The sequence below is a fragment of the Chiloscyllium plagiosum genome, chromosome 3, assembly GCF_004010195.1.
Source record: "Chiloscyllium plagiosum isolate BGI_BamShark_2017 chromosome 3, ASM401019v2, whole genome shotgun sequence".
Classification (NCBI taxonomy): Eukaryota; Metazoa; Chordata; class Chondrichthyes; order Orectolobiformes; family Hemiscylliidae; genus Chiloscyllium; species Chiloscyllium plagiosum.
Window position 1 is genome coordinate 96,376,904 of NC_057712.1, and position 27,609 is coordinate 96,404,512.

General features: G+C 41.0%; 1 protein-coding gene across 3 annotated transcripts in view; it reads right to left on the reverse strand.

Moving 5' to 3' along the window:
* Positions 1-27,609, reverse strand: part of ankrd6b (ankyrin repeat domain 6b) — an 80,692-nt gene that overhangs the window by 7,018 nt on the left and 46,065 nt on the right. Inside the window, exons 5-13 of one of the 3 annotated variants that reach the window (XM_043686713.1) lie at positions 26,694-26,792; positions 26,453-26,551; positions 23,285-23,383; positions 20,262-20,339; positions 19,800-19,904; positions 15,542-15,670; positions 14,064-14,252; positions 6,080-6,232; positions 4,682-4,795 (exon numbers count right to left, since the gene is read on the reverse strand). In XM_043686713.1, the coding sequence (XP_043542648.1) occupies positions 4,682-4,795; positions 6,080-6,232; positions 14,064-14,252; positions 15,542-15,670; positions 19,800-19,904; positions 20,262-20,339; positions 23,285-23,383; positions 26,453-26,551; positions 26,694-26,792 (1,065 nt within the window). The remainder of the gene's footprint in view (positions 1-4,681; positions 4,796-6,079; positions 6,233-14,063; positions 14,253-15,541; positions 15,671-19,799; positions 19,905-20,261; positions 20,340-23,284; positions 23,384-26,452; positions 26,552-26,693; positions 26,793-27,609) is intronic. The other 2 variants (XM_043686716.1, XM_043686720.1) reach the window with 2 other exon arrangements.

Here is a 27,609-nt window from a genome sequence, read left to right on the forward strand (position 1 = left end):
AGCCATGTTGACTATCTCTAATCAGTCCTTGGCTTTCCAAACACATGTAAATCCTGTCCCTCAGCATTGTTTCCAACAACTTGCCCACCACCAATGTCAGGCTCACTAGTCTATAGTTCCCTGGCTTTTCCTTACCACCTTTCTTCACTAATGGCACTATGTTAGATTACTTCCAGTCTTCTGACATCTCACTATGGCTATTGATGATACAAATATCTCGGCAAGGGGACCAGCAAACCCTTCCCCAGCTTTCCACAGAATTCTAGGATACACCTGAATAGGTCCTGGGGATTTATCCATGCATCTTAAGATATCTAGCACCTCCTCCTCTGCAACATGGATATTTTTCAACATGTCACTATTTATTTCCCATGTTCTCTATTTTCCATGTCCACAGTAAACACAGATGCAAAATACTTGTTTAGTATCTCCCCCATCTCCTGTGGTTCCACACATAGGTGGCTTTGCTGATCTTTAAGGGACCCTATTCTGTCCCCCTAGTTACCCTTTTGACTTAATGTATTTGTAGAGTTTCTCTGGATTCTCCTGAACCCAATTTGCCAAAACTATCTCATGTCCCCTTTTTGCCCTCCTGATTTCCCTCTTAAGTATACTCATACTGCTTTTACACTCCTCTAGGGAATCACTCAATTTCTGCTGTCTATACCCTGCCATATACTCCCTTTTTATTCCTGACCAAAATTTCAATTTCTCTAATCATTCAGCATTCCCTACACCTACCAGCCTTGCCCTTCACCCGAACGGGAACACACTGTCTGAACTCTTGTTATCTCACAAATGGGAAAACATCACATTTTCTAGCCGTCCCTTCAGCTGCGAACATCTGCCCCCAATCAGCTTTTGAAAGTTCTTGCCTAATGCTGTCAAAATTGGCTTTCCTCCAATTTTGAAATTTAACTTTTAGATCTGGTTTATTCTTTTCCATCACTATTTTAAAACTAATTGAATTATGGTCACTGGCTCCAAAGTGCTCTCTCACTGACCCTGCATTATTTCCGAAGAGTAGGTCACGTTTTGCACCTTTTCTAGTAGATACATCCACATACTAAATCAGAAAAGTTGCTTGTACACAACTTAACAAATTCCACTCCATTCAAGCCCTTAACATTATGTTTGGAAAGTTAAAATCTCCTACCATAACCACCTTATTATTCTTATATATAATTGAGATCTCCTTACAAATGTTTTTTCTCAATTTCCCACTGACTACTGGGGAGTTTATAGTACAGTTCCAATAAGGTGATCATCCCTTTTTTACTTCTTAGTTCCACCCAAATTCTACCCATATTCCCAGGAATATCCTCCTTAAGTACAGCCATAATGTTATCCCTTTTCAAAAACACTCCCCCTCCTCTCTTGCCCCTCTTTTGTTCCTTTCCATAGCATCTATGCCCTGGAACATTAAGCTACTAGTCCTGCCCATCCCTGAGCCACGTCTCTGTAATTGCTATGATATCCCAGTCCCATATTTCTAACCATGCCCTGAGTTCACCTGCCTTACCTGTTAGGCTTCTTGCATTAAAATAAATGCAGTTAAATTTATCAGTCCTACCTTGTTCTCTACTTTGTTCCTGCCTGCCCTGTCTGTTTGACTTACTCTTTTTCCCAACTGTACTAGTCTCTGATTGATTTCTTTCCTTACTATCTCCCTGGTCAGCATGGACAAGTTGGACCGAAGGGGTCTGTTTCTGTGCTGTGTATCTCTATGTCTCTAAATGCTGATAATAAAGGCAGGGCAAGAGCAAGAAGGAAAATGAGAGACTTTCACAGAAAACACAAAAAGGAGAATAAAACCAAATGTGAGATGCTCTTTCACCAGAGTTCACATACCACTCTGCTTCCATAGTGTCACAGAAAATCAACAGACAGAGGCAGAGCTCCACACAGGAAACACACACGGAATTCTGCTCCTTTGAGCAAACATCTTCAAACAAACAGAACTCTGGACCTAATAAGACAAAGTGACTAATTATGAAAATACACTATTTACAATGTGTTTCCAATCATGCCTGCTTGTTGTGTTCTTAAATGGACTCTGGTATCATCTCCGCACTGCATCAGAGAGCCAGGGAGCCCAGTGGTGTTTGAGTGTGCTATATTACCTTGAGCTTATTGGTACTGAAATGGGTAGTGAATTTTTCTGCGTACTCTGCTGCCATGACAGGTGGATGGTGCAACATGGGCCTGTTTTCTGACACTTATGTAAGCAGATATTCATGGTGGCTGGTTATAAAGCTCATATAAGTTGCCACACCATGAGTGCGACAAATCGGAGTTGACTGCATATTTATTAGTGCTCACTATACTGCTCATAGCATCAGTTAGATGCTACAGACCTTGACAGATAGCAGCTAATATACTTCACATGGGGGGAGCTATGAAGAATACCCATAGGTCAGGGGTTAAATCTTGTTAGATACGGTGATTGGCTTGAAGGCCTCTCAATCAGACAGGAAAGTGGATCAAAGGCTACAACCAGATCAGCCATGACCTTATGGAATGGTGAAGCTGGCTCAGACAGCCTAATGGCCTAGTCCTACTCCTAAGTACTTTGTTGCTAATGAGGGCAGATGTTCTTCCCCCCTAACTGCAATGAAATATTATACTGTGTACGATTGTGTAGTTTGCGTTGTCCATGTAGCACCCTCGGTCCTGGAGGAACGCTGTCTTGTTTGTATTTATCAGTTGTACATGGTAGAAATGACAAATAAAAACTACTCTACTCTACATTTCCTCCAAATTACATAGCTGAAGTTTTAAACTCCCAGTGTAGGTCATCTCAGCCATGAGCCACAATCTAACCATCCATTGTACCTTGTTAATGTACAAGTTGCATATAAATTGCACAATTTATGGATGAGGTGACCTAGTAGTTCTTATTTATTTACAGGATGAGGGTGTCACTAGCTAGGTCAGCATTTAATGCTGAGAGGGCAGGTACAAGTCAACCATAATGCTGTGGGTTGGAATCATATTTATACCAGACCAGGTAAGGATGGCAGTTTCCTTCCCTAAAGGACATTAGTGATTCAGATTGGTTTCTCCATGGTTTAATTGTTATCACTGGATTCTTACTTCCAGTTTATTATTGAATTCAAATTCTAACATCTGCCATGGCTGGATTCAAACCAGGTGCACAGAACATTATCTGGGTCTCTAGATTTATAGTTAAAAAATGTGGTGCTGGAAAAAGGGCTTATGACCGAAACGTCGATTCTCCTGCTCCTTGGATGCTGCCTGGCCTGCTGTGTTTTCCAGCACCACATTTTTCAATTCTGGTCTCCAGCATCTGCAGTCCTCACTTTCTCCTCTCTAGATTAATAGTCCAGCAATAATACCACAAGGCCATCATGTACAATATTACTCGACTAATATCCAGAGACCCATGCTAATGCTCTGGATACAAAGGTTCAAATCCAACCACTGTAGCTGGTGGAATCTAAATTCAAGTAATAAAATCTGGAATTGAAAACCAGTATCAGTATGGTGAACATGAAACTACGGTCAATTGCTGCAAAAACCTCATGTCCTAATGTCACTAATGTTCTTACATGTCACCCCAGACCTAAATAATGTGGGTGACTCTAACTGTGGCCTGCAATGACCCAGCAAGCCTTCAGTTCAAAGGGCAATTTGGGATGGCAACAAATCCTGGCATTGCTAGCAGTTTGCATCCCATGTAAGAAAATATGAAAGTTATTACTGCTGGAATTTCCTTTTTAATTCCTTCACCCTCAGGTAGGAGCACAATCTTTACATAACTGGGCCTTGGTTGTGCCCTAGGTACCATTGTATCAGTGAATGCAATGGGTAATGCCTTTACTTTCTCATTCTCTTGCTACACACAGTCTATGGAGCCCGATTTGATTTACAATCCTCATATTGCTATTGATTGAATAATCCAGTTTCAAAGGTCTAACACACATATCTGTACCACCAAAGCAGGTCAGATTCGCTTAATTTCTGATTTTATCTGTTTGTGTATTCTCTGAGCCTTATCAACATGCTGATGTGTCAGTACCAGTGCCTAGCTGAAACAAGGAAAGAATAATGGCTATGGCACCAGCTATCTTGCTTAGGATTCAATGTGCTCTTGCTTGCTCCAGCCTGTATCTGCTGTTCTAGATTTTACCTGTACATCTCATAGTAGCAGGTTACTTGTTTTTTGCACTCTGCTGGATTTCTGCTAAGGTTTACTTTTTGATCAAATGTTTCCCTGCAACATTTTCAGGGCCAATAAAGGCCTAAACTACAATTTCTCATCAAATCACCTTACAGCCACATTTTACCATAGCATATCCCAAGGAGGAATAAAGATATGCTTGAGTAAAAGTAACATTATGTTACATCTCATGAGAGATCTAATGTGTTGTCTACTGCTCCCTAAACTTTTCCCTCCGTGACCTCAACTCAAGGCTTGAAAATCGCCATGACCCCTCAGAGAGGAATGTTAGGGCTGTACAGCAGTTACAACTTGGTCAGAGCTCCCCAGTAACCTTTGCTACCTCAGAGTTCACGACCCCAAAATTTGAATTCTTGATCCCACTCATTAACAAGGAAATGCAAGGTCATGATTCCCCAGAATTCTTACACCAAATAAAGCAACAGGAAAAGAAAAGCATTTTTCGATTTTGTCATCAGGAAACAGATGGGGTTTTACCTGGCGTTTCTCTCCTTCCAGTCTCTCAAGTACTGCACGCTGGTCAATACGATGGAGGCATTCTGTCCGCTCAGCTGAGATCCTCTCATATGTTAGCTTATCTAGGACTCTGATCTGAGTTTTAACAGGAAAACATTTGTGTTGAGTTAAATTCTTGTAAATTGTATACAATTTACTCAATGCTAATACCTCTTTATTTTTCAGGAATACCATATAATCATCTTAAACATGGTGCCAGATCTCACTGTTCCTTTCAATGTAAATAAATACATTTAAAAGAGCAGAATAGAAAATATTTTGAAACTATTAAACAACTAGCCACCTCATTTAAAACAAAAAACAAAGAAAGATATACATTGTTACAGTGTTTTTCACTATCTCAGGAAGTTTCCCAACCACCTTACAGTAATCATTGCTGTAAGGTAGGTAATATGACAATAGTAATATGATAATGACCAGATGACGTGTTTTCAATATGTTGATTTAAGAGATGAATATTGGACATGGCGCCAGGGATAACTCATTTGCACCATTTTAAGGATAATGGCATTGAATCTTTTACATTCATCTCAGGCAGTAGATGGAGCCTGGGTTTAACATCTCATCTGAAAGACGGCATTTCCAACAGTGCAGCACTGCCTCATTACTGTACTGAATTGTCAGCCTAGATTTTTGTCCTCATAACACTCAAGTGGGACTTGAATATTCTGACTCAGGGGTGCCCACAAATTGAGAAGTAGCTGACACAGTACACGTTCATTTGTTCAGGTAATGTTGATATTCATTTAGTGCTGCTAGAGAGAAATGTTAGCTTAGAATGGGATGATAACGTTATTTATTTGGTTAAGTGTAAATGTGCAACAGGCCAAATGGTGACTGTGGCCATTCAGGTCAAACCACTGCCAGGAAAAAGATTCTGACTTTCAACCCTATCTATGCATCACATAATTTTACAGACTTCTATCAAGTTTTCCCTCAGGCTCCTTATAGCTCATACCCTCTGATCCAAGCAGCATCTTGGTAAACCTCGTCTGCACCCTCTCCAAAGCATTGTATCTCAATATCTTTCTTCACTTTTACATTAAGAAAACACCTCACATGAGATGTATGTGACTTTATACAGAAAATAAGTCAGGCAGTAATACAATCCCTGGCACCGTCAGGAATGCTAATTCCTTGTGTTCTCACCGTTGGGTGTCCAAGCAGCAGTTGTTAATTTGAAGCTGGAGTCATAATTAATTAATCATTCTGCCAGGGCCTTGAAACCCCCACTTCAAACATGCGTGAACCTCATTATTTAAAACATCCAACTAAAACATTGTTGATTAAAAACACTTTAAATTAGCAGGTTTACAAACTATCGATGGACCACAGGGTCAGGAAATATTGCGCTTTTACCTCATGCTTATTTCTTCCTTCCAGTTCTCCAAGTTTTGCATTCAACTTTCCTTGCACAATATCAAGTTCAGCTTTTATTTCCTCCTTTGTGGCTTCAAGACGGTTCTCAAGTTTATTGATCAGGGGCTCACAACGGCAACCATTTATTGGGGCCTGAACAAAGGGAAAAAAAAGTCTACTGAAAGACTGTTGTTAGTCAGCAAGCAATTAAGGCACTCTTCATCACATGAGTATTTAATCACATGAGTATTTAATCACAGGAGTGAAGAACACTTACTGCAATTATATACAGCCTTGTTTGGATTCTTGTGGCACAATGGCAGTACCTTTGAACCAGAAGGCCAGAGTTCAAGTCACACCTGCTCCACAGACGTAACATAACACATGATAATTAAAAGTGTCTTTGCAGGACTAGGCGTATTGTGTGCCATTTCCAATTACTTACCCTTGCCATAAAAGGGGTACAACAAAGGGTCACCAAATAATTTTCTGGGATGGAGAGAGTATCCTATGAGGAAAGATTAAATAAATTGGACAAATAGTCTCTGAAAATGAGAAGACTGAGTGGTTATCTCAATCAGACATACAAAATTCTTACAGGGATTAACATGGCAAATATAGGAAGGATGTTTCCCGTGCCAGGGGAGGTCCTAAATCAGCTAACAGTCTCAGAATAAAAGGGTAAAGCAGTTAGAGCTGAGAAGAGAAGGAATTTCTTCCTTTGGCAGTTGGTACATCCCTGGATTTCTTTGCCCCAGGAGATTTCTTTGGCTATGGTGGCTAAACCATTGAATATGTTCAAGATGGAGAGATTTCTACTTATTAAAAATGTCAAAAAATATGGGGATATGAAGGAGAATGGCACTGAAGTAGATCAAACATAATCCCTATGAATGGCAGAGAGGATTCATAGTGCTGTAATGTCTACTCCTGCTCTTATTTCTCACATTCTTATATAATGTTCAACCACGATAAACTTTAACAAAAGCATTTCTTCAAAATCAAAAATCTTCCAATGCAAATATATTCACCCGTAGAAGCATTTTCAACAGAATATCCCATGAACCCTGCTTACATCATCAAATTGGAGGAGAAAGGGCTTATTCCTGAAGAAGGGCTTATGCCCGAAACGTCGATTCTCCTGTTCCTTGGATGCTGCCTGACCTGCTGCGGTTTTCCAGCAACACATTTTCAGCTCTACATCATCAAATTATCAACCATCTTTCGTCCATGTAACTCAATTATTGATCCATACCACCGTTACTTCCAATTTGGACATTTAAGAGTCATACAGTCATGGAAACAGACCCTTCGGTCCAACCCGTCCATGCCGACCAGATATCCCAACCCAATCTAGTCCCACCTGCCAGCACCCGGTCCATATCCCTCCAGACCCTTCCTATTCATATACCCATCCAAATGCCTCTTAAATGTTGCAATTGTACCAGCCTCCACCACATCCTCTGGCAGCTCATTCCATACACATACCACCCTCTGCGTGAAAAAGTTGCCCCTTAGGTCTCTTTTATATCTTTCCCCTCTCACCCTAAACCTATGCCCTCTAGTTCTGGACTCCCCGACTCCAGGGAAAAGACTTTGTCTATTTATCAAAAACTTTCCAAAACAAAACACAAACTTTTTACCCCTTAATTAACTAAGTGGTCATTTTGGCTAATGCAATGTTGTAATTAGTGCAGTTAGTACCCCTCCTATTTTGTTTGGAATTTTAAGGAAGCCTTCCCCACCCTAGAATGATGGTTTTTACTGTGGTGATCAATTCTGTATTAAACACTAAGATATGAACCTCCAGGAAACCTTGACCCAGTGGTCAGTTCACAGTACAGAAGGTCTTTGGGTACTCCATCATCATCAAATGAGGTGTCAACCCAGTGAAGCTCCCAAACAGGACAATTGTGTGTCAAACAGCTAATCTAAACTAATTTGATCTTAATCAAATCTAATGTAATCTAACCTATCCCACAACCAATGGATTAGATCTCAGATCTGCAGTCCAGCCGCCTCCAGTCGTGAATGGTGGTGGATAATTCAACAATTCACTGAAGGAGGTGGCTCTTCTGGAGTATCCCCATCCTCAAACATAGAAGAGCCCAACACATCAAAAGATAAGACTGAAGCATTCGCAGGAATCCTCAGCCAGAAGTGCCGAATGGATGATCCATCTCGGCCTCTTTCAAAGTTCCCTGGTGTCACAGATGCCTGTCTTCAACCAAGTTGACTCACTCCACATGATATCAAGAAATGGTTAGACACACTGGATACTGCAACACGGCGACGGGCCCTGACAACATTCTGGCAATAGTCCTGGTGACTTATGCTCCAGAACTTGCCACTCTCCTAGCCAAGCTGTTCCAGTACAGCTGTAACAGTGGTGTCTACTGACAATGTGGAAAATTACCCAGGTATGTCCTGGATACAAAATGCAGGACAAATCTAATCTGGACATTTACTGCCCCATTAGTCTATTCTTGATCATCTGTAAAGTGATGGAGGGACATCAATGGTTCTAACAAACGCACCTGCTCGGCAACAACCTGCTCACTGACTCCCAGTTTGGGTTACACTGGCAGCCTTGGTTCAATAATGGACAAAACAGCTGAATTCCAGAGCATCTCGCATTTATCTTCCAATACCTTTCTGCCAATCTCCTGAACTCTACCCGATACAAGATTCAATTCATGAAAACCCCAAGGCTTATTTAGTCTTGTCTACCAACCCACTCTTCACCTAGTTGTGCTAATTCACATAGAAGGCACAGCCAGGCTCAGCCTTGTCCCATTTCAGCCATAGCAGTATGCCAGCAATATCCATTCCCCTGCGACATTTGTGCAGTACGTCTATTTCTTTCACTAATAACATTCTCTTGGATTTTAGAAGCCTATCATTTTGACTGCATCTTGTTCAACTTACCTTACTTTTTCTTTCTGAATGTTTAGGCCCAAACTCCACCATAGGACAATACAGCGCAGTACAGGCCCTTCGGCCCTCGATCTTGCACCGACCTGTGATACCGATCTGAAGCCCATCTAACCTCCATCATTCCAATAAAACCTTTAGGATGTTATACAGTCATAGAGATGTACAGCATGGAAATAGACCATTCAATCCAACTCATTCATGCCGACCAGATATTCTAAATTAATCTAGTCACATTTGACAGCATTTGACGCATATCCCTCAAAACACTTCCTATTCGTTTCCCCATCCAGATGCCTATTAATTGTTGTCATTGTACCAGCCTTCATTACCTCCTCTCGTAGCTCTTCCCTACCTGCACCACCCTCTGCGTGAAAAAGTTGCTCTTTCCCCCTCTCACTTTAAACCTATTCCCTCTATTTCTGGACTCCCTTATCCTGGGGAAAAGACCTTGACTATTCACCTTATCCATATCCCTGATGATTTTACAAACTTCTTTAAGGTTACTCCTCAGTGTCCAACGCTCCAGGGAAAATAGCCCCAGCCTATTCAGCCTCTCCCTGTAGCTCAAATCCTCCAACCCTGGCAACATCCGTGTAAATCTTTTTTGAACCCTTTCAAGTTTCATAACTTATTAGTTTAGTTTATAATTGCAGTGATGTATATTAATATTAATAATGTATATATTAGTAAGGTTTATTTATCAAATACAACATGATGAAGAAATAAATCAAAGCCAGCCTCAAGTTATTGATGATGAGTAATTTAGATCACAAATTATTTTGAAATAAGTATTTCCATTACACAGTAAGAAAGTTTTGTGAACAATTTTATTTTTTTAATGTCATATACATGGACTTTAGTAAGGCGTTTGATAAGGTTCCCAGTGTAGACTAATGGAGAAAGTGAAGTCATATGGTGTGCAGGGTATTCTAGCCAGGTGGGTAAAGAACTGGTTGAGCAACAGGAGACAGAGAGTAGTAGTTGAAGGGAGTTTCTTGAAATGGAGAAAGGTGACCAGTGGTGTTCCACAGGGTCAGTTTTGGGGCCACTGTTGTTTGTAATATACATAAATGATCTGGAAGACGGCACTGTTGGTATGATCAGCAAGTTTGCAGATGACACAAAGATTGGTGGAGTAGCAGAAAGCATAAGGGACTGGCAGAGAATACAGGAGGTTATAGATAGACTGGAGAGTTGGGCGGAAAAGTGGCAGGTGGCTTTCAATCCAGACAAATGTGAGGTATATTAATAGGCAAGTCTAATTCTAGAGTGAATTATACAATGAATGGAAGAGCCTTGGGAAAGGTTGATGGGCAGAGAGATCTGGGAGTGCAGGTCCATTGTACCCTGAAGGTTGCTGCACAGGTGGATAGAGTGGTCAAGAAGGCATATAGTATGCTTGCCTTCATTGGACTGGGTATTGAGTATAAGAGCTGGCAAGTCATGTTACAATTGTACAAGACATTGGTTCAGCCACATTTAGAATACTGTGCACAGTTCTGTTGGCCACATTAGCAAAAGGATGTGGACGCTTTGGAGAGAGTGCAGAGAAGGTTTACGAGGATGTTGCCTGGTATGGAAGGTGCTAGCTATGAAGAGAGGTTGAGTAAGTTAGGTTTATTTTCGCTAGAAAAAAGGAGATTGAGGGTGGACCTGATTGAGGTTTACAAAATCATGAAGGGATAGAGACAAGCTTTTTCCCAGGGTGAAGGATTCAATAATGAGAGGTCATGCTTTCAAGGTGAGAGGTGGAAAGTTTAAGGGGGATACACGTGGCAAGTACTTCACACAGAGGGTGGTGGGTGTTTGGAATGTGTTACAAACAGAGGTGTTAGAGGCAGGCACGCTAGATTCATTTAAGATGCGTCTGGACAGATGCATGAGTAGGTGGGGAGCAGAGGGATAGAAATGCTTAGCAATTGACCGACAGGTTTAGACAGTAAATTTGGATCGGCTCAGGCTTGGAGGGCCGAAGGGCCTGTTCCTGGGCTGTAAATTTTCTTTGTTCTTTGTGCAATTAGCTAGGTGTTTGACCCATCATGTTTAAAAGTCTTCAAATCAAGCTGCTAGGACGTTCACACACAGCAGTGCTTGCTGATACAGAGTACACACTCTCCTTTCAAAACACAGCCCGCTGATCCAGGTTTGGTATGTTTGCCTATAGACCAGGCTTGGGGAGCCTCAATTATGTGTAATACCAAAGCAGAAGAGTATTCACTCTACAATGGATGCACAGTAGCAGCAGTTTGTACCATTACAAAATGCACTGCAGAAATTCACTAAGGCTCATTAGACAGCACTTTCCAAACCCAGAACAACTACTACCTACAAGGACAAGGACAGCAGATAAATTGGAACACATCACAGCACATTCCCCTCCAAGATACACACAATCCCGACTTGGAAATATATCACTATTCCTTCAGTTTTGCTCAGTAAGCATTCTGAAAATCCTGCCTTAATAGCACTAACTACCTCTACACACTGAAGTGGTTCAAGAAGGCCACCACCTTTAAGCAGCCATGACTGAATTAATAAAGTTAGACAGTCAACCAACCACCTTAACAACCTGTATGAGGGGGCTACAATCTTGTGCAGTACTGGAGTAACAGCAATAGGATAATCGGAAGTAGACAGAAGACTGGCAGGAAAACAAGAAGACAAGAGGACAGTGGAACAAGATACAAGTTAGCTTTTCCTGCAACATTTTAAATTAATTCATGAATCTTTAAGGGACATCATTAAGCACAGTTCTATATTAACAACCAACTTTATTATAAAAGCTTTACTTTATGTGACCTCATTCAAAGATTTTGTATCTTCTCTTGTACCAGCTCTCTAAACTGTGCTTGCCTCAGCTGGATTTTTGTTGGGTTGTTCCTAGAAGTAAGTGCACGCAGTGAAACTAGTCTGTAAACATTTAAAATACTTACACGCACTAGTTCGTCAATATCCCATGTCTTTAGATATAGACAATGGAAATAATTAACTGCACATCTACTGTTGAAGATATCTTTTTGACAGGCACACAGATTGGAACCCAGCCTCCTTGGCTGACATGTGATTGAGCACCCCATCACATTAGTACAGAGGTGGCAGGCTATCCTGACCTGGTAGTTGCTTTCTATTGAGAGACTAGCCACAGTTAGGAATTACTCAATTGAAGTAAGTAACAAGCAATCTGAAGTTTACTAGTGATATCAAACAGTTCAATTGGGTGATCCAAGATGGCGGCGACCTAGCAAGTCTGAGTCTACAGTGCTCCTCCCAAGACTTGGGTAAAGTGGGTCACCCACCCCCACCACACTCACCAAATCATTTATAATAGCTGTTTAATTTAATTAGTTGTTTAATATTAAACTTAAACAATCTAATCCTTAGTAAAAATGACTAAAGGGAAGGGAGCCCGCAGCTCTCAACAAGCTGGAACCCCTCCCCCACCCTCTCCAGCTGCAGCTGAGGCGTCCACAGTCGCCCCGGGGGACTTACCTACGGTGACAAGCCTTGTAGAAATGATCTCCAAGCTGGACACGAAGATCGACGCTTTCATTGAAGAATCCCGAAATCGATGGGACTCACTCTCGGCCGCGCTGCAGAAGGACAACCGAGACATCCAGGAAATCGAGCGCCGAGTCGGAGGGGCGGAGTTAAAGGCCGCAACCTCCAAAACTACAGCACAATCAGCCGTGGATCAGGTCCAGACTCTCGAACAGCGAGTCCGGACCTTAGAGAATTACATTGACGACCTCGATAATCGAGGTCGTCGAAAAAATATTCGTTTGCTGGGCCTTCCCGAACGGGAAGAGGAAGGCCAGCTTACAGCATTCCTCCAGCAGTGGCTGCCACAGCTTTTAAATCTGGAAGCTGGATCAGACCAGGTAAGGGTAGAATGGGTCTACCGGGTTGCAATACGCCCGGTCCTGTTCCGGCTGCAGAGCTATAGGGAGAGGCAGATACTCCTAGAAGCCTCTAGAAATCTCGGAAAAGACCCCCAAGCCATGATCTACAAAGGATCCAAGATCATGCTATTTCAGGACTTTTCCCCGGCTCTGGTTCGAAAGAGGAAGACATTTGACGAGGCGAAGAAGCGTTTAAGGGACTTAAATATTTAGTACTCCTTACGCTACCCAGCGATAGAACATAGAAGAACATAGAAGAATACAGCGCAGTACAGGCCCTTTGGCCCTCGATGTTGCGCCGATCCAAGCCCACCTAACCTATACTAACCCACTATCCTCCATATACCTATCCAATGCCCGCTTAAATGCCCATAAAGAGGGAGAGTCCACCACTGCAACTGGCAGGGCATTCCATGAACTTACAACTCGCTGAGTGAAAAACCTACCCCTAACTTCAGTCCTATATAGTGAGAAGGCTCATCGGGGAATGTGCAGAGTTAATTCAACTTTTCAGAAAACAAGACCCACAAAACCTTTCAAATGCACATCATTTCCATCTGGTTTCCAAGAATTTGCATTGCAAAGTATTGTGGTGTAGAACCCCACATGTACACCCTGCAGTTTTGGAATTATCCACCCAAAATTATTGCAAAAAAAAACAACAGTTCAATTGGAAAGAAATGGTCACCAGATGTTAGGATTTGTAGTGCCCCACTCTGAAGTCCAGCTTATACGACGTAATTGATGAACCTCATAAAAGAGGGAGCATCATAGACACAAGAATTTCCAATACCTTTGGAATGTATCATGTCACACAGCAATAAGCCATTAGGGTAAGAAAGGCTGCATTTATTTAAAGAAAACAACGGATGAATGTAAATTCAACATCAACCTGAATAATTAATAATAAAGTAAAAACTGGAGATGATGTAAGAATACAATTGATATCAGGGACTGATTTTCAGACCAAAGACTAATTTTGACATTGGGATAATTGAAATAAATTGCCTAAGTTTAGGTCTACAAATTTATGATGTTTTTTCCTTGAGTATAGAAGCATAATGCAGTCAATGCTCCATGAATTATATTCCAATTTATGTGTGTGATAAAGTGGGAAACAATCAAGCAATGTAGTATTGTGCATTTACCTGCATGATTTTGCCATCCTTGTTTCTGTATAATGTATAGAGCTGGTAGGCACGGAAATTATGAGGGAGAACAGCTTGCTGTGGACTTGGGGAACAGCAGCAATGTTTGCTTCTCCTCTTCCTGATATTTGCATTGTCTTGTTGAGGCTGCTGGTCTGTCAGTGGAGGGGGATCAGAAAGAGCGGAACTCTGTGGGAAAACAGACGTTCAGTAAGTTTGCATTAACTAGCTTCTGGTACAAATTAAACCATGGAACAGCATATTATTTAAGCAATAAAACTCATTGCTTGGTGTTTTAAGGTACAGCTCACTTGTCCTCAAACATCTGCTACACTCTGAAGAACCACCATCTGCAAACTTAAAAAGAACAAAGTTCTAACTAGGAAAAGAAATGCTTGGCAATGTTGTGAAGAAGTGCTCCTTCACACAGAGTGATTCATAATTGTAATGCACTTCTGAATAGGGGAGAGGTGAAGTAAAAATGGAGCCATTCACAAGGCAGTGGAATGCAGTGATGTGAAAGAAGTATGTATATCCCATTTGTGATTGTCCTAGAGCATCAGGAATCAGCCAAGGAATATAAGACTCCAATCATACAAGCCCAGACCAGACAAGGGAAGGATGAGAAATGGTCTTTTCTCGAGGAATGAAAGACTTGGCTTCTGTTTAACAATGAACTGTCATACTTCTGGGCCACAACACTTATTACCAGATTTACTTCTTACCATGTGGGATCTAAACTCAACCTATGGGTTGCCCATTATCACTAGGCTCCTATACCTGCCATGGAAGGATGAGCCAGATGACTTGAGTTGCCTTACACATTAATATTGTTGTAAATATAAAGGCAGCTTGCACATTTCATGACTCAAAGATGAATCAAAGCTCTTCAACAGCTCACCAAGTGCTTTTGAAGTGCAGTGCCTCTCATAATGCATAGAAAGCAGAAGCCAATTTATGCACAATAAGATCCCACAAATAAAACTAAAACATTGATCAAATGACCTGCTTTAGTGATGCCCACTGAAAAATAAACGTTGGTCGTGAAATTGAGAAAAATTCTCTGATTTTCTTCAAACACCATACAAGATTCTTTGCAGTAACTTTTTAAAGTGTAAATTAGACTGCCAATTGAAACAGTAAAGAAAATCATGATTTTTAAAATGCTGATTGCTAAAGAGGGATGCAAATTGTTTTCAGAGTGAAGGCATTATCCAGCAGGAATTTTGAGTGCTTTATTTTGATTGACACAAATTTACTGATTTTGTCTGCGACAAACGTGACCAGGAGAATAAACCTAGAAAGCAACTTTTTTTATATATGAGTATCAATGAAATTGAACATAAATGCATGAGGGGTTTACCAGACTCATTAGTAATACTGTATTTACGCAATCCAGTTATTTTACAACCCCTTGCTCAAATTATCTTGCTTTTTTCAAATAATGCTGATAAGATAAAAGCTAAAATTATCTTTACCTTCTGTTTTTTCTTTCTCTCCCACTTTTTCTTCTGTTCTGGTGTAGCTACTCTGATTAAATCATCCCCATTTTTTTTCTTCTGGTGTCCTTGCTCACTGCTGTGGCCATCATCCACTGAGACACTTCCCTGTTACATAACAGAAACTACTAAGTGACTAAGGCACTGAGAACTCCAGATTTTACTATCTGATGAAAGGTTTAATTGTCTCTTAGATAAAAGACGAAGTTTGGCAGGTACTCTTTGAGAGGGAAATGAAAAATTATCTCCTCAAATGACTATACCACAGAACAGGAAATACACATCACTGATGACTATTTTAATAACTTTACATACAATGAAATAGATTAGATTAGATTCCCTACAGTGTGGAAACAGGCCTTTTGGCTCAACAAGTCCACACCCACCCTTCGAAGAGCAACCCACCTGGACCCATTCCCCCCCGACTAATGCACCTAACACTACAGGCAATTTAGCATGGCCAATTCACCTGACCTGCACATCTTTGGAAGGAAACCGGAGCACCCAGAGGAAACCCACGCAGACATGGGGAGAATGTGCAAACTCCACACAGACTGTTGCCCGAGGTAGGAATTGAACCCGGGTCCCTGGTGCTGTGAGGCAGCAGTACTAACCACCGAGCCACGCAAAAAGACCCAAAGCACTTCACATGGTAAAACTAGATATTGAGCAACAAAAAGGAAAGCTAACAATGATGTAGGTATGATCAGACCAGACAGTATTTTGGAAGGCCTTTGACCCAAACTTCCTTGAAGCCTGCTTTCCCAGCTCCAATTCCCTTTTCTCTCTGACATCTTTGAACATGTTGTCGCTCCTGCTAAATCTATTTGCATCTTTCCTGAATTCCACATCTGAATCCCTTCATTCAGGTTTCATCCCCTGCCACATTCTGAAACAGTTCTAATCCAAGGGACAAATGACAGCTATGTGGGTGTTACAAAGATAAAATTTCTATTGTCATCCTTCCTGACCAGTCTGCAGTCTTTGAGATGGCTGACCACACCATCCTCCTCCACACCTCTCCATTGTGTCCACCTGGGTGAAATCGCTTGCACTTGGAGTCTGCTATTTTCTGTCCAATTGTACCCAAAGCATCACTTGAATGATTTCTCCTCCATTTTTTTCCAAAAATCTAACCTTGGCGCCTTCTTATTTTTTCACATGAATGTTCCTGCTCAGCCACATCATCCAAAAGCACATCCATTTTCGCATGTATGCTGGTGCCTCCCAGATTTATCTCACCATGATCTCTTGACTCCCCCAGTGTTGTTAAATTACCTGATGGTTTATCCAATATTCAGTAATAGACAAGGAGAAATTTGCTCCAATAAAAATTTTGGAGGCTGAAGAATTTATTTTTCCACCCAGCATTCAACACAGCTCCCTCAGTACTTCCTCTCCCTGGCGATAGTCTGTGATTAGACCAGTCTGTTCGCAATCTTCGTGTCTCATTTGACACAGGATAAACTTTAGACCTCACATTTTCACAATCATTAGCTCCTACCCTCACCTCTGTAATATCACTCAACTTCACCCCTATCTGAGCTCACCCATGCCAAACCCTCCTTGGTGCATGCCAAACCTTCCTGAAGAAGGGCTTATGCCCGAAACGTCGATTCTCCTATTCCTTGGATGCTGCCTGACCTGCTGCGCTTTTCCAGCTCTGATCTCCAGCATCTGCAGACCTCACTTTCTCCTCAAACCCTCCTTGGTGCCTACTAATTCTATATTTGACTATTCCAACACAACTCTGACTGATCTTCCTCATTCTATTCTCCATAAATTTGAGGTTATTCAAAATTCTGCTGCATTTTCTTAACTGACACCAAGTTTTGTTCACCCTTTTATTCACTGATCTGTATTAGCTTCTGGTCAAGCAAGACCAGATTTTAACATTCTCTTCTTGGTTCAAACTTTCCATGGTCTTTCCATGATCTCAGGAACCTATTCCAACCCTCCAACTCTCCCAAGATATCTGCGTTCTACTAATTCTGGCATCTTGAGATTTCCCTGATTTTACCTGCACATTAGTAGCAACCTCTTAAAGTTACCTGAACCCTAACGTCTAGAATATCTTTTAAGACATTCCTTAAAAGCTCCATTTTGACCATGCTTTTAGCCTGGTGTCTCTCTAAGTGTGATATTTTATTTAATAATGCTTCCTTGAAGTCTTTGGTACTTTTTATTCTATTCAGTTCTGTTACACATATTTCATATTGATATATGTTACTATTGGCTTTTGAAGGAGAGGAATCTAGGAGGAAGATGCAGCAGCTTATACAAAGCATTGCAATGTGTGAGCCCAAGATGACTGTATGCTCTGTGACTAAGGAATGGAAACAATATTTGGGGAAAAAAAAGGGAAGGAACCGGTACATGGTGTTGCAAAACTTCAAATAAAGATGTAAAGGAGCACCAGGTCATGAAAGGACTTATGGATGCAGGCTTTGAATTCTGTATGCTTTAGGCTAGACAGCAAATAGATCAAGAAAGGGTTGGAAGAGCATCAAGCTATTCAAGCGATGGGATGCAGGTTAGCAGAGCTTTGGAATGAGTTACAATGGGGATGCTATTAGAAAGGTAGAGGCAAAAGGTAATGATTAAATTCCCTACAATATGGAAACAGGCCACTCAGCCCAACAAGTCCACACTGATCTTCCGAAGAGTAACCCACCCCCCTCCATTTACCCCTGACTAATGCACCTAACACCACAGGAAATTTCACAAGGCCAATTCACCTAACCTGCACATCTTTGGACTGTGGGACAATCCCGGAGCAAACCACGCATACATGGGGAGAATGTCTGTGTGGAGTTTGCACAGTCGCCTAAGGTTAGAATTAAACCTGGGCCCCTGGCACTGTGAGGCAGTAGTGCTAACCACTGAGCCACCATGCCACCCATGCTGTAATGAAGTCAGGAATAAGGATTTTATCTGCAGGAAGAGGAAGAAAAATTACAGTTTGACAAATAGGTGGTCCTCATGAAGGCAGGAATGTGAATTTTGAAGTTGAGCTCAGAATTAAACTGAATTCAACATCTCGATCTCTTGCTAGCTATTTGTAAACAGGGACTCAGGACAATGGTTTCTGTCAGAATTTGAGCATTATAGATTTAGAATTGCTGACATGACATTAGAGAAAGTCCATTATGACTTGACATTGGAAAATTAAGTCAGACAAATAAAGTGGTGGATGTGGAAACAAGGGTAGTAGGAACCTAATAGAAATAGATGCTGTTAGCATGCAAATAAAATTGGAACCCATGCTTATGAATACATGTTTCTAAAAGACAGGATTTGGGCAATGTAAGAAAAGGCCCAAGGATGAAATGTTCCTCTGATGATCAGCCATGATCATATTGATTGGTGGTGCAGGCTCGAAGGGCAGAATGGCCTACTCCTGCACCTATTGTCTATTGTCTGGTCTTTTGGAGGCAGAAGCAACTGGAGGACATAAACTATGATGGGTAGGAGTGGAAGAAGTGCAATAGATATAGAACGGAGTGAGTATTACCAAATTAAATCATCAAATTCTCAACATTTCAATCTTTGTTTAAGTCATGTACTGCAGTGCTATTAACTCAATACAAATTTATTGAGTGACACATTCAGACAGCACAACGTGATATGAAAATTTCATTCAATTATTTTTGTTGATGCAATAATCCATATGTTGGGATATCAACTGACAAGTTGAAACAAAATTACTACCATTTATGAAGTCTCCTTTCAGTCAATCTTAAAGAAAATGGAATGAAAAATGCTCTGGTTTCAGAGAACAAATAATTAACCTAACAGTTTCAAGTTTGAAAACAGTCCAAAACAAGCTATTTGACGGCAAATCACATTGATTAGCATTACAGTGTACAATAGTTTTTGAGTTGAATATGTAGATTTGATTGCAGAGAATTACCATATTAAAAATTCTGTAGTCATCAAAATTTAATTAAGGTCAAAGTCAAACTTAAGTTCCCTACAATTACTGTACTCTCACCTTCCAAATTAAACTTTAATGATCAATGGGTTGCATTCACTAGACCTACTGTATGAAGCATCTTGCTCAGTCGCTCCTTCTCATGCACTTGTAAGCTCCAGGATGCTTCTTCAAAATAGGAACATTAGAGTTCAAATCCTACACTAACCTTGGATCACTGGACAGTGATAAGTGAGAACTCTGACTGATTTTCCCTCTTTCAGCTGAGGGCCAACTCCACAGATGTTTGGAGCATCTATGTACCTTACTCTGGATCAATTCATCACGAGGCACCGATTGGGCTCTTCGTTCTTGCTTGAGTTTTTCCCTCCTCTTCCTCAGGCTTCTCCCACGACAAAAACTGAGAACCTGGCAATATTACAAAAATATTTATCTAAAGCCTTCATCACAAAAGTTAAAACCTTGAAGGTGATTTATTCATGCCAATTTTTAAAAGTACCTACTGCCCTGCTAAAAATGTTGTGACCCAGCAGCTACAAACGATGAATGCTATTTATATACTTGTATTGGATTAAGTGCTCTTTAAGCAATGAATTACTTAAAAATTGAATTTAGTCTACTCACTTAAAGCAGATTAAAGAAACTTCTACATAGATATTTCCTAGCTGCAAAAAATAACGAAGGAAAATGGCAGAATATTAATCCATCTTCACTATTTAACCTTGGCATTCCTAAGTAATCACAGATCTGACCACAAGACCTTACCTGTGGTGCTTTGGTGAGGAGAAGGGCTACTTCTGGACTGTTATTCTCTCTAGCTGCTTCCAGAGGGCTCAGCCCTGCCTACAGGAAGAATCAAGGAAGTAGTTCGTTTTGGATCTTATCACATTCAATCTGACAGCTAGATGTTCCATTAATGTGTTGCATTAGAAAAACAATGTGGATTATTATAAACACAATGAAATGTTGTATTTTATGTCAGACTGGGCACAAAATGTAGGAAGATCAGAGTGGTGCTGGAAAAGCACAGCAGGCCAGGCAGCATCCAAGGAGCAGGATGCTGCCTGACCTGCTGTGCTTTTCCAGCACCACTCTGATCTAAACTCTGGTTTCAGCATCTGCAGTCCTCACTTTTGCCTACAAAATGTATGAAATATAGTCAACTGATTTAACCTCAAATTGAAACCCTTGTGTTGTAAAATAAACTTTAGCATTCATTATGAAAATTTCTAAGTACGCTAAGTACACCTAACTGACTCCTTAATTCCTATTTTTATCATGTACAATACATACTGTCACAGAGTCAATAAAGTAGCCAAAATCACTAACAGGGCGAAAGTGAGTACAGCAGATGCTGGAGGTTAGAGTCAAGACTGTGGTGCTGGAAGAGCACCCAGGGCAGGTCAGGCATCATCCAAGGAGCATTAAATCTAATGACATTTTAATAACCTAAAATAATTGTGCCAATAGGGTTATAATGGTAACTGCGACTTAGTCTAAATAAAATCTTAACACCAAAGCTCAAAGGGTAGATAAGCAGGAATAAAAATCAAAATTCTGCAGGGGTCAAAAATTTGAAGTAAAAACAGAAAGTGCCCAAAATGCTCAGCAGGTCTGGCAGCATCTGTGAAGGCACAAACAGAGGGTAGAATATTCCCAGCCCCTAAATAATGTGGGCAATGTTAAAGTGCGGCAAGGTTGGAAAAATTAGATGCTGTTTTGCCTTGCCTTTTAGTACAGACAAAAACAGGCAGCGAATCATGGTTTCCAGCAGTAATCAATCAAAACATTCAACATGTTGCTGTATAACATCACACTATATCAACGTCACACCTACTACATGTGCTAGCAGCTTGAAAACAAACACATTTAAAGTGCTTCAACCAAATGGCCATGTTTCAAAGTCCAAGGAGATACCAGTCCTCAATCAAGTCAAAGAGGACTGCAGTCATTCAGGGGCACTCACTGATGTCAACCTAGGGGTTGAACATGGTTAGTCAACTGCTAGGGATCGTCTGGGGCTTCATATCATTACAGTCTAGGGAATGGGCCATGTTTCATCCATTGAATACAGATTTCTCCAGCTTCCTCATTTCCCCTCCCCCCACCTTTTCTCAGTCCCAACCCTCAACGTCGATTCTCCTTCTCCTTTGATGCTGCCTGACCTGCTGCGCTTTTCCAGCAACACATTTTTAAGCTCTGATCCCCAGCATCTGCAGTCCTCACTTTCTCCCACTGCTATAGTAAGCACAATTTGGGGAAGTCGATTGTGGGATTACAGGCAGAATGTTGGGATGGAATAATTGTGATATGGGCAACTCAGAAGGCAACAAGGCATTGGGGCAAATGGGTTACTGCAGGAACAGGACAGTTCACCAACAGTCACCAGCACCCCGGCTTTGATGGGGAATATGTCATTGACTCATGATGGTTGGTGTGACAAAGCTGTGTGAGGGCTGGGTTCAGGGGTATTGTTCAGAGATGAAGACTTAAATAAAGGAGCTTAGAGCTGATAGGTCAACAGGAAGTGCAAGGAAGCAAGTAACATACAGGTATGGCAATTAGGGGTGGGTCACCAAGATTAATAGGCTGAGCTTGTAGCTCACTCGGAGAAGAGTCTTACATTCCATCCTCATAAGAACTTCAAATGCACAAGCTGAATTGGAAATGACTACAACTAGACTGGGAGTTGGTGGAGTAGAATAAGTTTTGTTTTCTGTATTAGTGTGTGAGATTTAACGCAAGGAATGTGAGACCTTTCAAAGAGCAATAGGTGTTTGCACTGTACAGGTTTAAGATATCTATAATTATAGAATTTCACATGTCAAATACACACATTGACCAACTAGGTGGGATATAAATCCTGGCCTAAACAATCTCGACTATATCAATGGTCATTATAAATTAATCATAGCCATTTCCATGAAGCAGAAATAATCACAGGTGACCTTTTCATAGTCTCACCTGCAGGCCACAGTTCACAAAGAGAATCCAAGATCCCACAGGCTGCAGATGGACGTGGATCTGATTTCCTCCCACCTTGAACTGTATGTACTTGACAATATGCACCTATAAGCACTGCTGCCTTACTTGGATAAGGCGATTTTGTGGGCTGATGGAGGTTGGAGAGACAGTTACAATTCCAGACTGTACTTGCACAGCTACTGATGACATTGTGCTTATTTGGTTAGGATTTCAGGCCTGGGATGGCAACATGAGGGAACACCATCATAACACAGAAACTAGGAGGAGTGGGCCATTCAGCACTTCAAACCTGCTCTGACATTCAAAGTAATCATGGTGGATCCTCTATCTTAATGTCATATTCCCACTTTCGTCCCATGCCCCTTAATGCATTTAATATCTAAAAGTGTATGTATCTCCAGGCAGAGTTATAATGATAATCTAAGATAGAGATGGGGAGAAAAGGAACAAAGAAATAAAGGTCCAAGTGGGAAGGAACAGAAAAAAGGGGAGACAGAAATAATCAAGAAGCAAATGAACACAGAGGGGATTTGGGTCACATTGTTACGTGGGTGAGAAGAGACATTCCTGTATATGGCATGCAGAAAGTTAAAGAAAGACATTTCTAAGAGTTTGTAGGAAAATATCTCAAGCTTGAATCTGAAGCTTAACTCATTTGATTTCATTTGCATAATTTTAAAAAGAGACGTAATATTTTGATCTCAAAGTCTCAGATGAACTCATGCAGAAATGCTATTTTCCTCACTGCCAAATTGCATGGAGTACTGAAAAACATTACTATCAATAACACAAATCCTACTTACATTATTGACAATGTTGCTGTCAGCCCCAGCTTCCAATAGAAGTCTTGCTATTTTCTTGTGGTTGAGAGCTGCAGCAATATGGAGTGGTGAGTCACCTGCCTGTGAGGACCAATCAGATCAAAAATGTTTATGGAACTTTATAACATCTTCTATCAGTTATAATATTCAGTTGATAAGGGTACATTTCTATGGATTGTCAGCTCAGGGCCAGCTTAAGGAATTCCAAACAATTTTCAGGCAGTAGGTTAAAGCAGCAGGGATTAAACTGTTATCGGGTTTTTGACAGCGTTTTGTAAAAAGCAGATCTGGAAGGGGGGTTAGAGAAATTCAACAAGTAGTACCCGCGCAACTCTGTGTTATTTAATATACCAGATAAATATGCATCTAATGGGTGATTTCATGATCCAATGATTGGAGAGGGAAGGGGAACTCCTAGGAAATGCAGTCTTGGAAGTCACAGGTATTGATTCAGTTTAGTGATCAGAAAGAGACATACTGACGTCCAAGACATACTTCATATGGACACTAGATCTACTTGGAGTGCCAAGTTGTTCGTCACGTGACACACTCAGTATGGGGTAATGGAAAGGGTACAAGGTAAGGAATCTTGTCGCTTTGAAGGTGACTTTTAGATCAGTTTTTCAAATATGTGATATATTTTCCCATTCCCTTTTCTTTACAGAACACAGAAGCTTAGATTGCCTGATTTACGTTATTTTAATACCACTATTTAAACTCTTTAAAATATGTGATTTTAAGTTGATTAAATTAACAGCACAAAATCAATGCAACAATGCATGAGCATTTGGGAGAAGAATGCAGATGTGTTTTGCACTTAATTATTTTTATCATCTCACATTTCAACTCAGGGAATCCTGAGGGACAGGATATACATGCATTTGGAAAGGCAAGGACTGATGAGGGATAGTCAACATGACTTTGTGGGGAAGTCATGTCTTACAAACTTGACTGAGTTTTTTGAAGAAGTAACAAAGAGGATTGATGAGGTCAGACCGGTGGACGTGATCCTTATGGACTTCAGTAAGGGGTTTGACAAGGTACCCCATGGAAACTGTTTAGCAAGATTAGATCTCATGGAATACAGGGAGAACTAGCCATTTGGATATAGAACTGCCTTGAAGGTAGAAGAAAGAGGGTGGTGGTGGAGGGTTGTTTTTCAAATTGGAGGCCTGTGACCAGTGGAGTGCCACAAGGATCAGTGCTGGGTCCACTACTTTTCTTCATTTCTATGAATGATTTGGATGTGAACATAGGAGGTATAGTTAATAAGTTTGCAGATAACATCAAAATTGGAGGTGTAGTGGACAGCGAAGAAGGTTACCTCAATTACAACAGGATCTTGATCAGATGGGCCAATGGGCTGAGGAGTGGCAGATGGAGTTTAATTCAGCATTTTGGGAAAACAAATCTTAGCAAGACTTAGACACTTAATGGTAAGGTCCTAGGGAGTGTTGCTGAACAAAGGGAGTGCAGGTTCATAGCTCCTTAAAAGTAGAGTCGTAGGTAGATAGGATAGTGAAGAAGGCGTTTGGTATGCTTTCCGTTATTTGTTAGAGTATTGAGTACAGGAGTTGGGAGGTCATTTTGCAGCTGTACAGGACGTTGGTTAGGCCACTTTTGGAATATTGCATGCAATTTTGGTCTCCTTCCTATCAGAAAGATGTGAAACTTGAAAGAGTTCAGAAAAGATTTACAAGGATGTTGCCAGGGTTGGTGGATTTGAGCCATAGGGAGAGGCTGAATAGGCTGGGGCTGTTTTCCCTGGAGCATCGGAGGCTGAGGGGTGATTTTATAGAGGTTTACAAAATCATGCGGGGCATGGATAGGATAAGTAGACAAAGTGTTTTCCCTGAGGTGGTGGAGTCCAGAACTAGAGGCCATAGGTTTAGGGTGAGAGGGGAAAGCTATAAAAGAGACCTAAAGGGCAACTTTTTCACGCAGAAGATGGTGCATGTATGGAATGAGCTGCCAGAGGAAGTGGTGGAGGCTAGTACAATTGCAACATTTAAAAGGTATTTGGATGGGTATATGAATAGGAAGGGTTTAGAAGGATATGGGCCAAGTGCTGGCAAATGGAACTAGATTAGGTTGGGATATTTGGTTGGTGTGGACAAATTGGAGCGAAGGGTCTGTTTCCATGCTGTACATTTCTATGACTATGACTGTCACCAGCATACAATTTTAAATGAGATTAATTTGAAATGAAAATCAGTCACTTTCGGAAACAAGTAAATTGTACTCACTATTGGAATTGACAATTTAAAGCATTTTTAGACACAACACGCATAATATTAAATTCAATTGTGTATTTGAACAGTAATTCATCACAATTAAGCTTATTTTAATCTTTTTTTGTGTTTGTGCTGCTTTTTGTCCATACCTACAATGAGCTGTCAATGTAATTTACAAAACTTATCATTGTAATGTTGAAGCCTATTAATATGTTTAACTTTTCACTTGTAATAAATGATAAATTTGAATAATGCACTCCACAGGTTGGGTTTTCCTTGCAGGCATCAGGACATCACTGCTAGGCTCAAATGAGGATCACTCACTTGTGACTTCCCCTGAATTGGCCCAGTTAGTAGCCACAGGATCGGTGTGCCATCCAGTTAAAGATGGACTCTCTCAGCTGAACAGCCAATAGTAGCAAAGAACAAAAGTAGCAGCTGGATAACTAAATGGTGTAGACAACTCAGCATGGAGGTTCCCACTCTTCACCCTTTCTGAACTTAAAATATAGGAACGGCTCAGCATCTGGGTCAGTGCTGTTGAGGATGGGATTGGATGGGAATGGGACAGTGGGAAACTGCACAGGGTAGCTGCAGTTGAGACCAGACTGCAGGCAGGTCTTTTGGTTCCAGCAGGAATGCTAACCTTGGATGTGGCACAGAGAGGCCACTTCCAGGCAGCTGCACTTCCCAGGCACCTTGAGACAGACTTGAAAATTCTTCCAAATAAAATGCCTTCATTAGTCCTTAACTGGTAAATCCACCCTGTGCAATTGTGCCTCCTAATCCCAGGAAAATGATCCAGAATCGGGATGGAACCGGGGAACTGACACATTAGCTGGCAACGTAGTTTGAGTGAGACTAAACATTCTCCCACACAGGAAAGAGTGCAGGGACAGAGTTTGATGTTACTGACCTGGTTCCTCTCACTAACAGAACAGAAAGCACTCAGGAGGATTCTAATAATAGTCACGTGATTGTAACGAGTAGCAATGTGTAAACACGTGTCACCCATCTGCAAAACAAAAACATTTCAACTCCAAGTCAGGCTGAACATAAACCATTAAAAATGCTGAAGGCAAGCAAGATCCTTTTTTTTTAAAAAGTAAAATATTCTCAATATCAAAAAATGTAGAAAAGAGCAGACCCTCACTTACACTGTTCTTAATGTCAGGTCTGGACCCTCCTAGCAATAGTACACGGGAACTCTGGGAATGGCCATTCTGACAGGCCAAGTGGAGGGCTAAGTTACCTGCCTTAAGGGAGACACAAGCGGCAACACTGAAAAGTTACTAAACAATGTCATTGTGTATAAAGAAGATTATCAGTCTGTTTAAATTCAAGAGGCTTTCATGCTAATTCCCTATGTATTAATTTCAGCCAAGCAGTTATTAGATAGCACTTAATAGATGTCAGACACTTCCCTTCAGACAGCTCGAGGGAGCTGTACTGTATTCCAACCTACTCCTGCATATTTCACCAGCACCAGTTAGGAAATAGGACAGACAGAACTATGTGAACCAATTCATACGCCCTGTTAGCTCTAGGTGTTTGTGGTTAGATCACTAACATAAAAACGTTCTTGCCTTCCACTCCAAATCATTATGATATATATCAAAACTTGAAAACATCAATTTCGGAAAACAGACTGGAGACAATATTTTAAGAGCAAAAACAGAATAAAAGAAGTAAATCTTCATAAGAACAGAAAGAGGCTCCACCTTAGCCAAAACTATATTGAAGTCCGGATTCAGAAAGTACTGCCCTGAATGCAGCACTCACCATTTTTGCTCGGGGTGAATAGGCATGGATTGCAATTTTCACATCTGGGGTCAATGGAGGTGTAGCTGCCCATGTTAAAAATGCAGCTGCTAAAGGGTGATCCAACTTTCACCACTAGGATGTCCCAAGTAAGACTTGTGGTTTTTACACTTTTTAGCAGAAGACCTAAAGCTGAGAGACTTATCTGACCAAGTGAGGGTAGCCTTTAAACTTTTGCAAACAAATTCAGCATAAAACCTGAGGGCTATCATTATACAATTTGTGCTGCATGACTGATTTTACAATCACTCA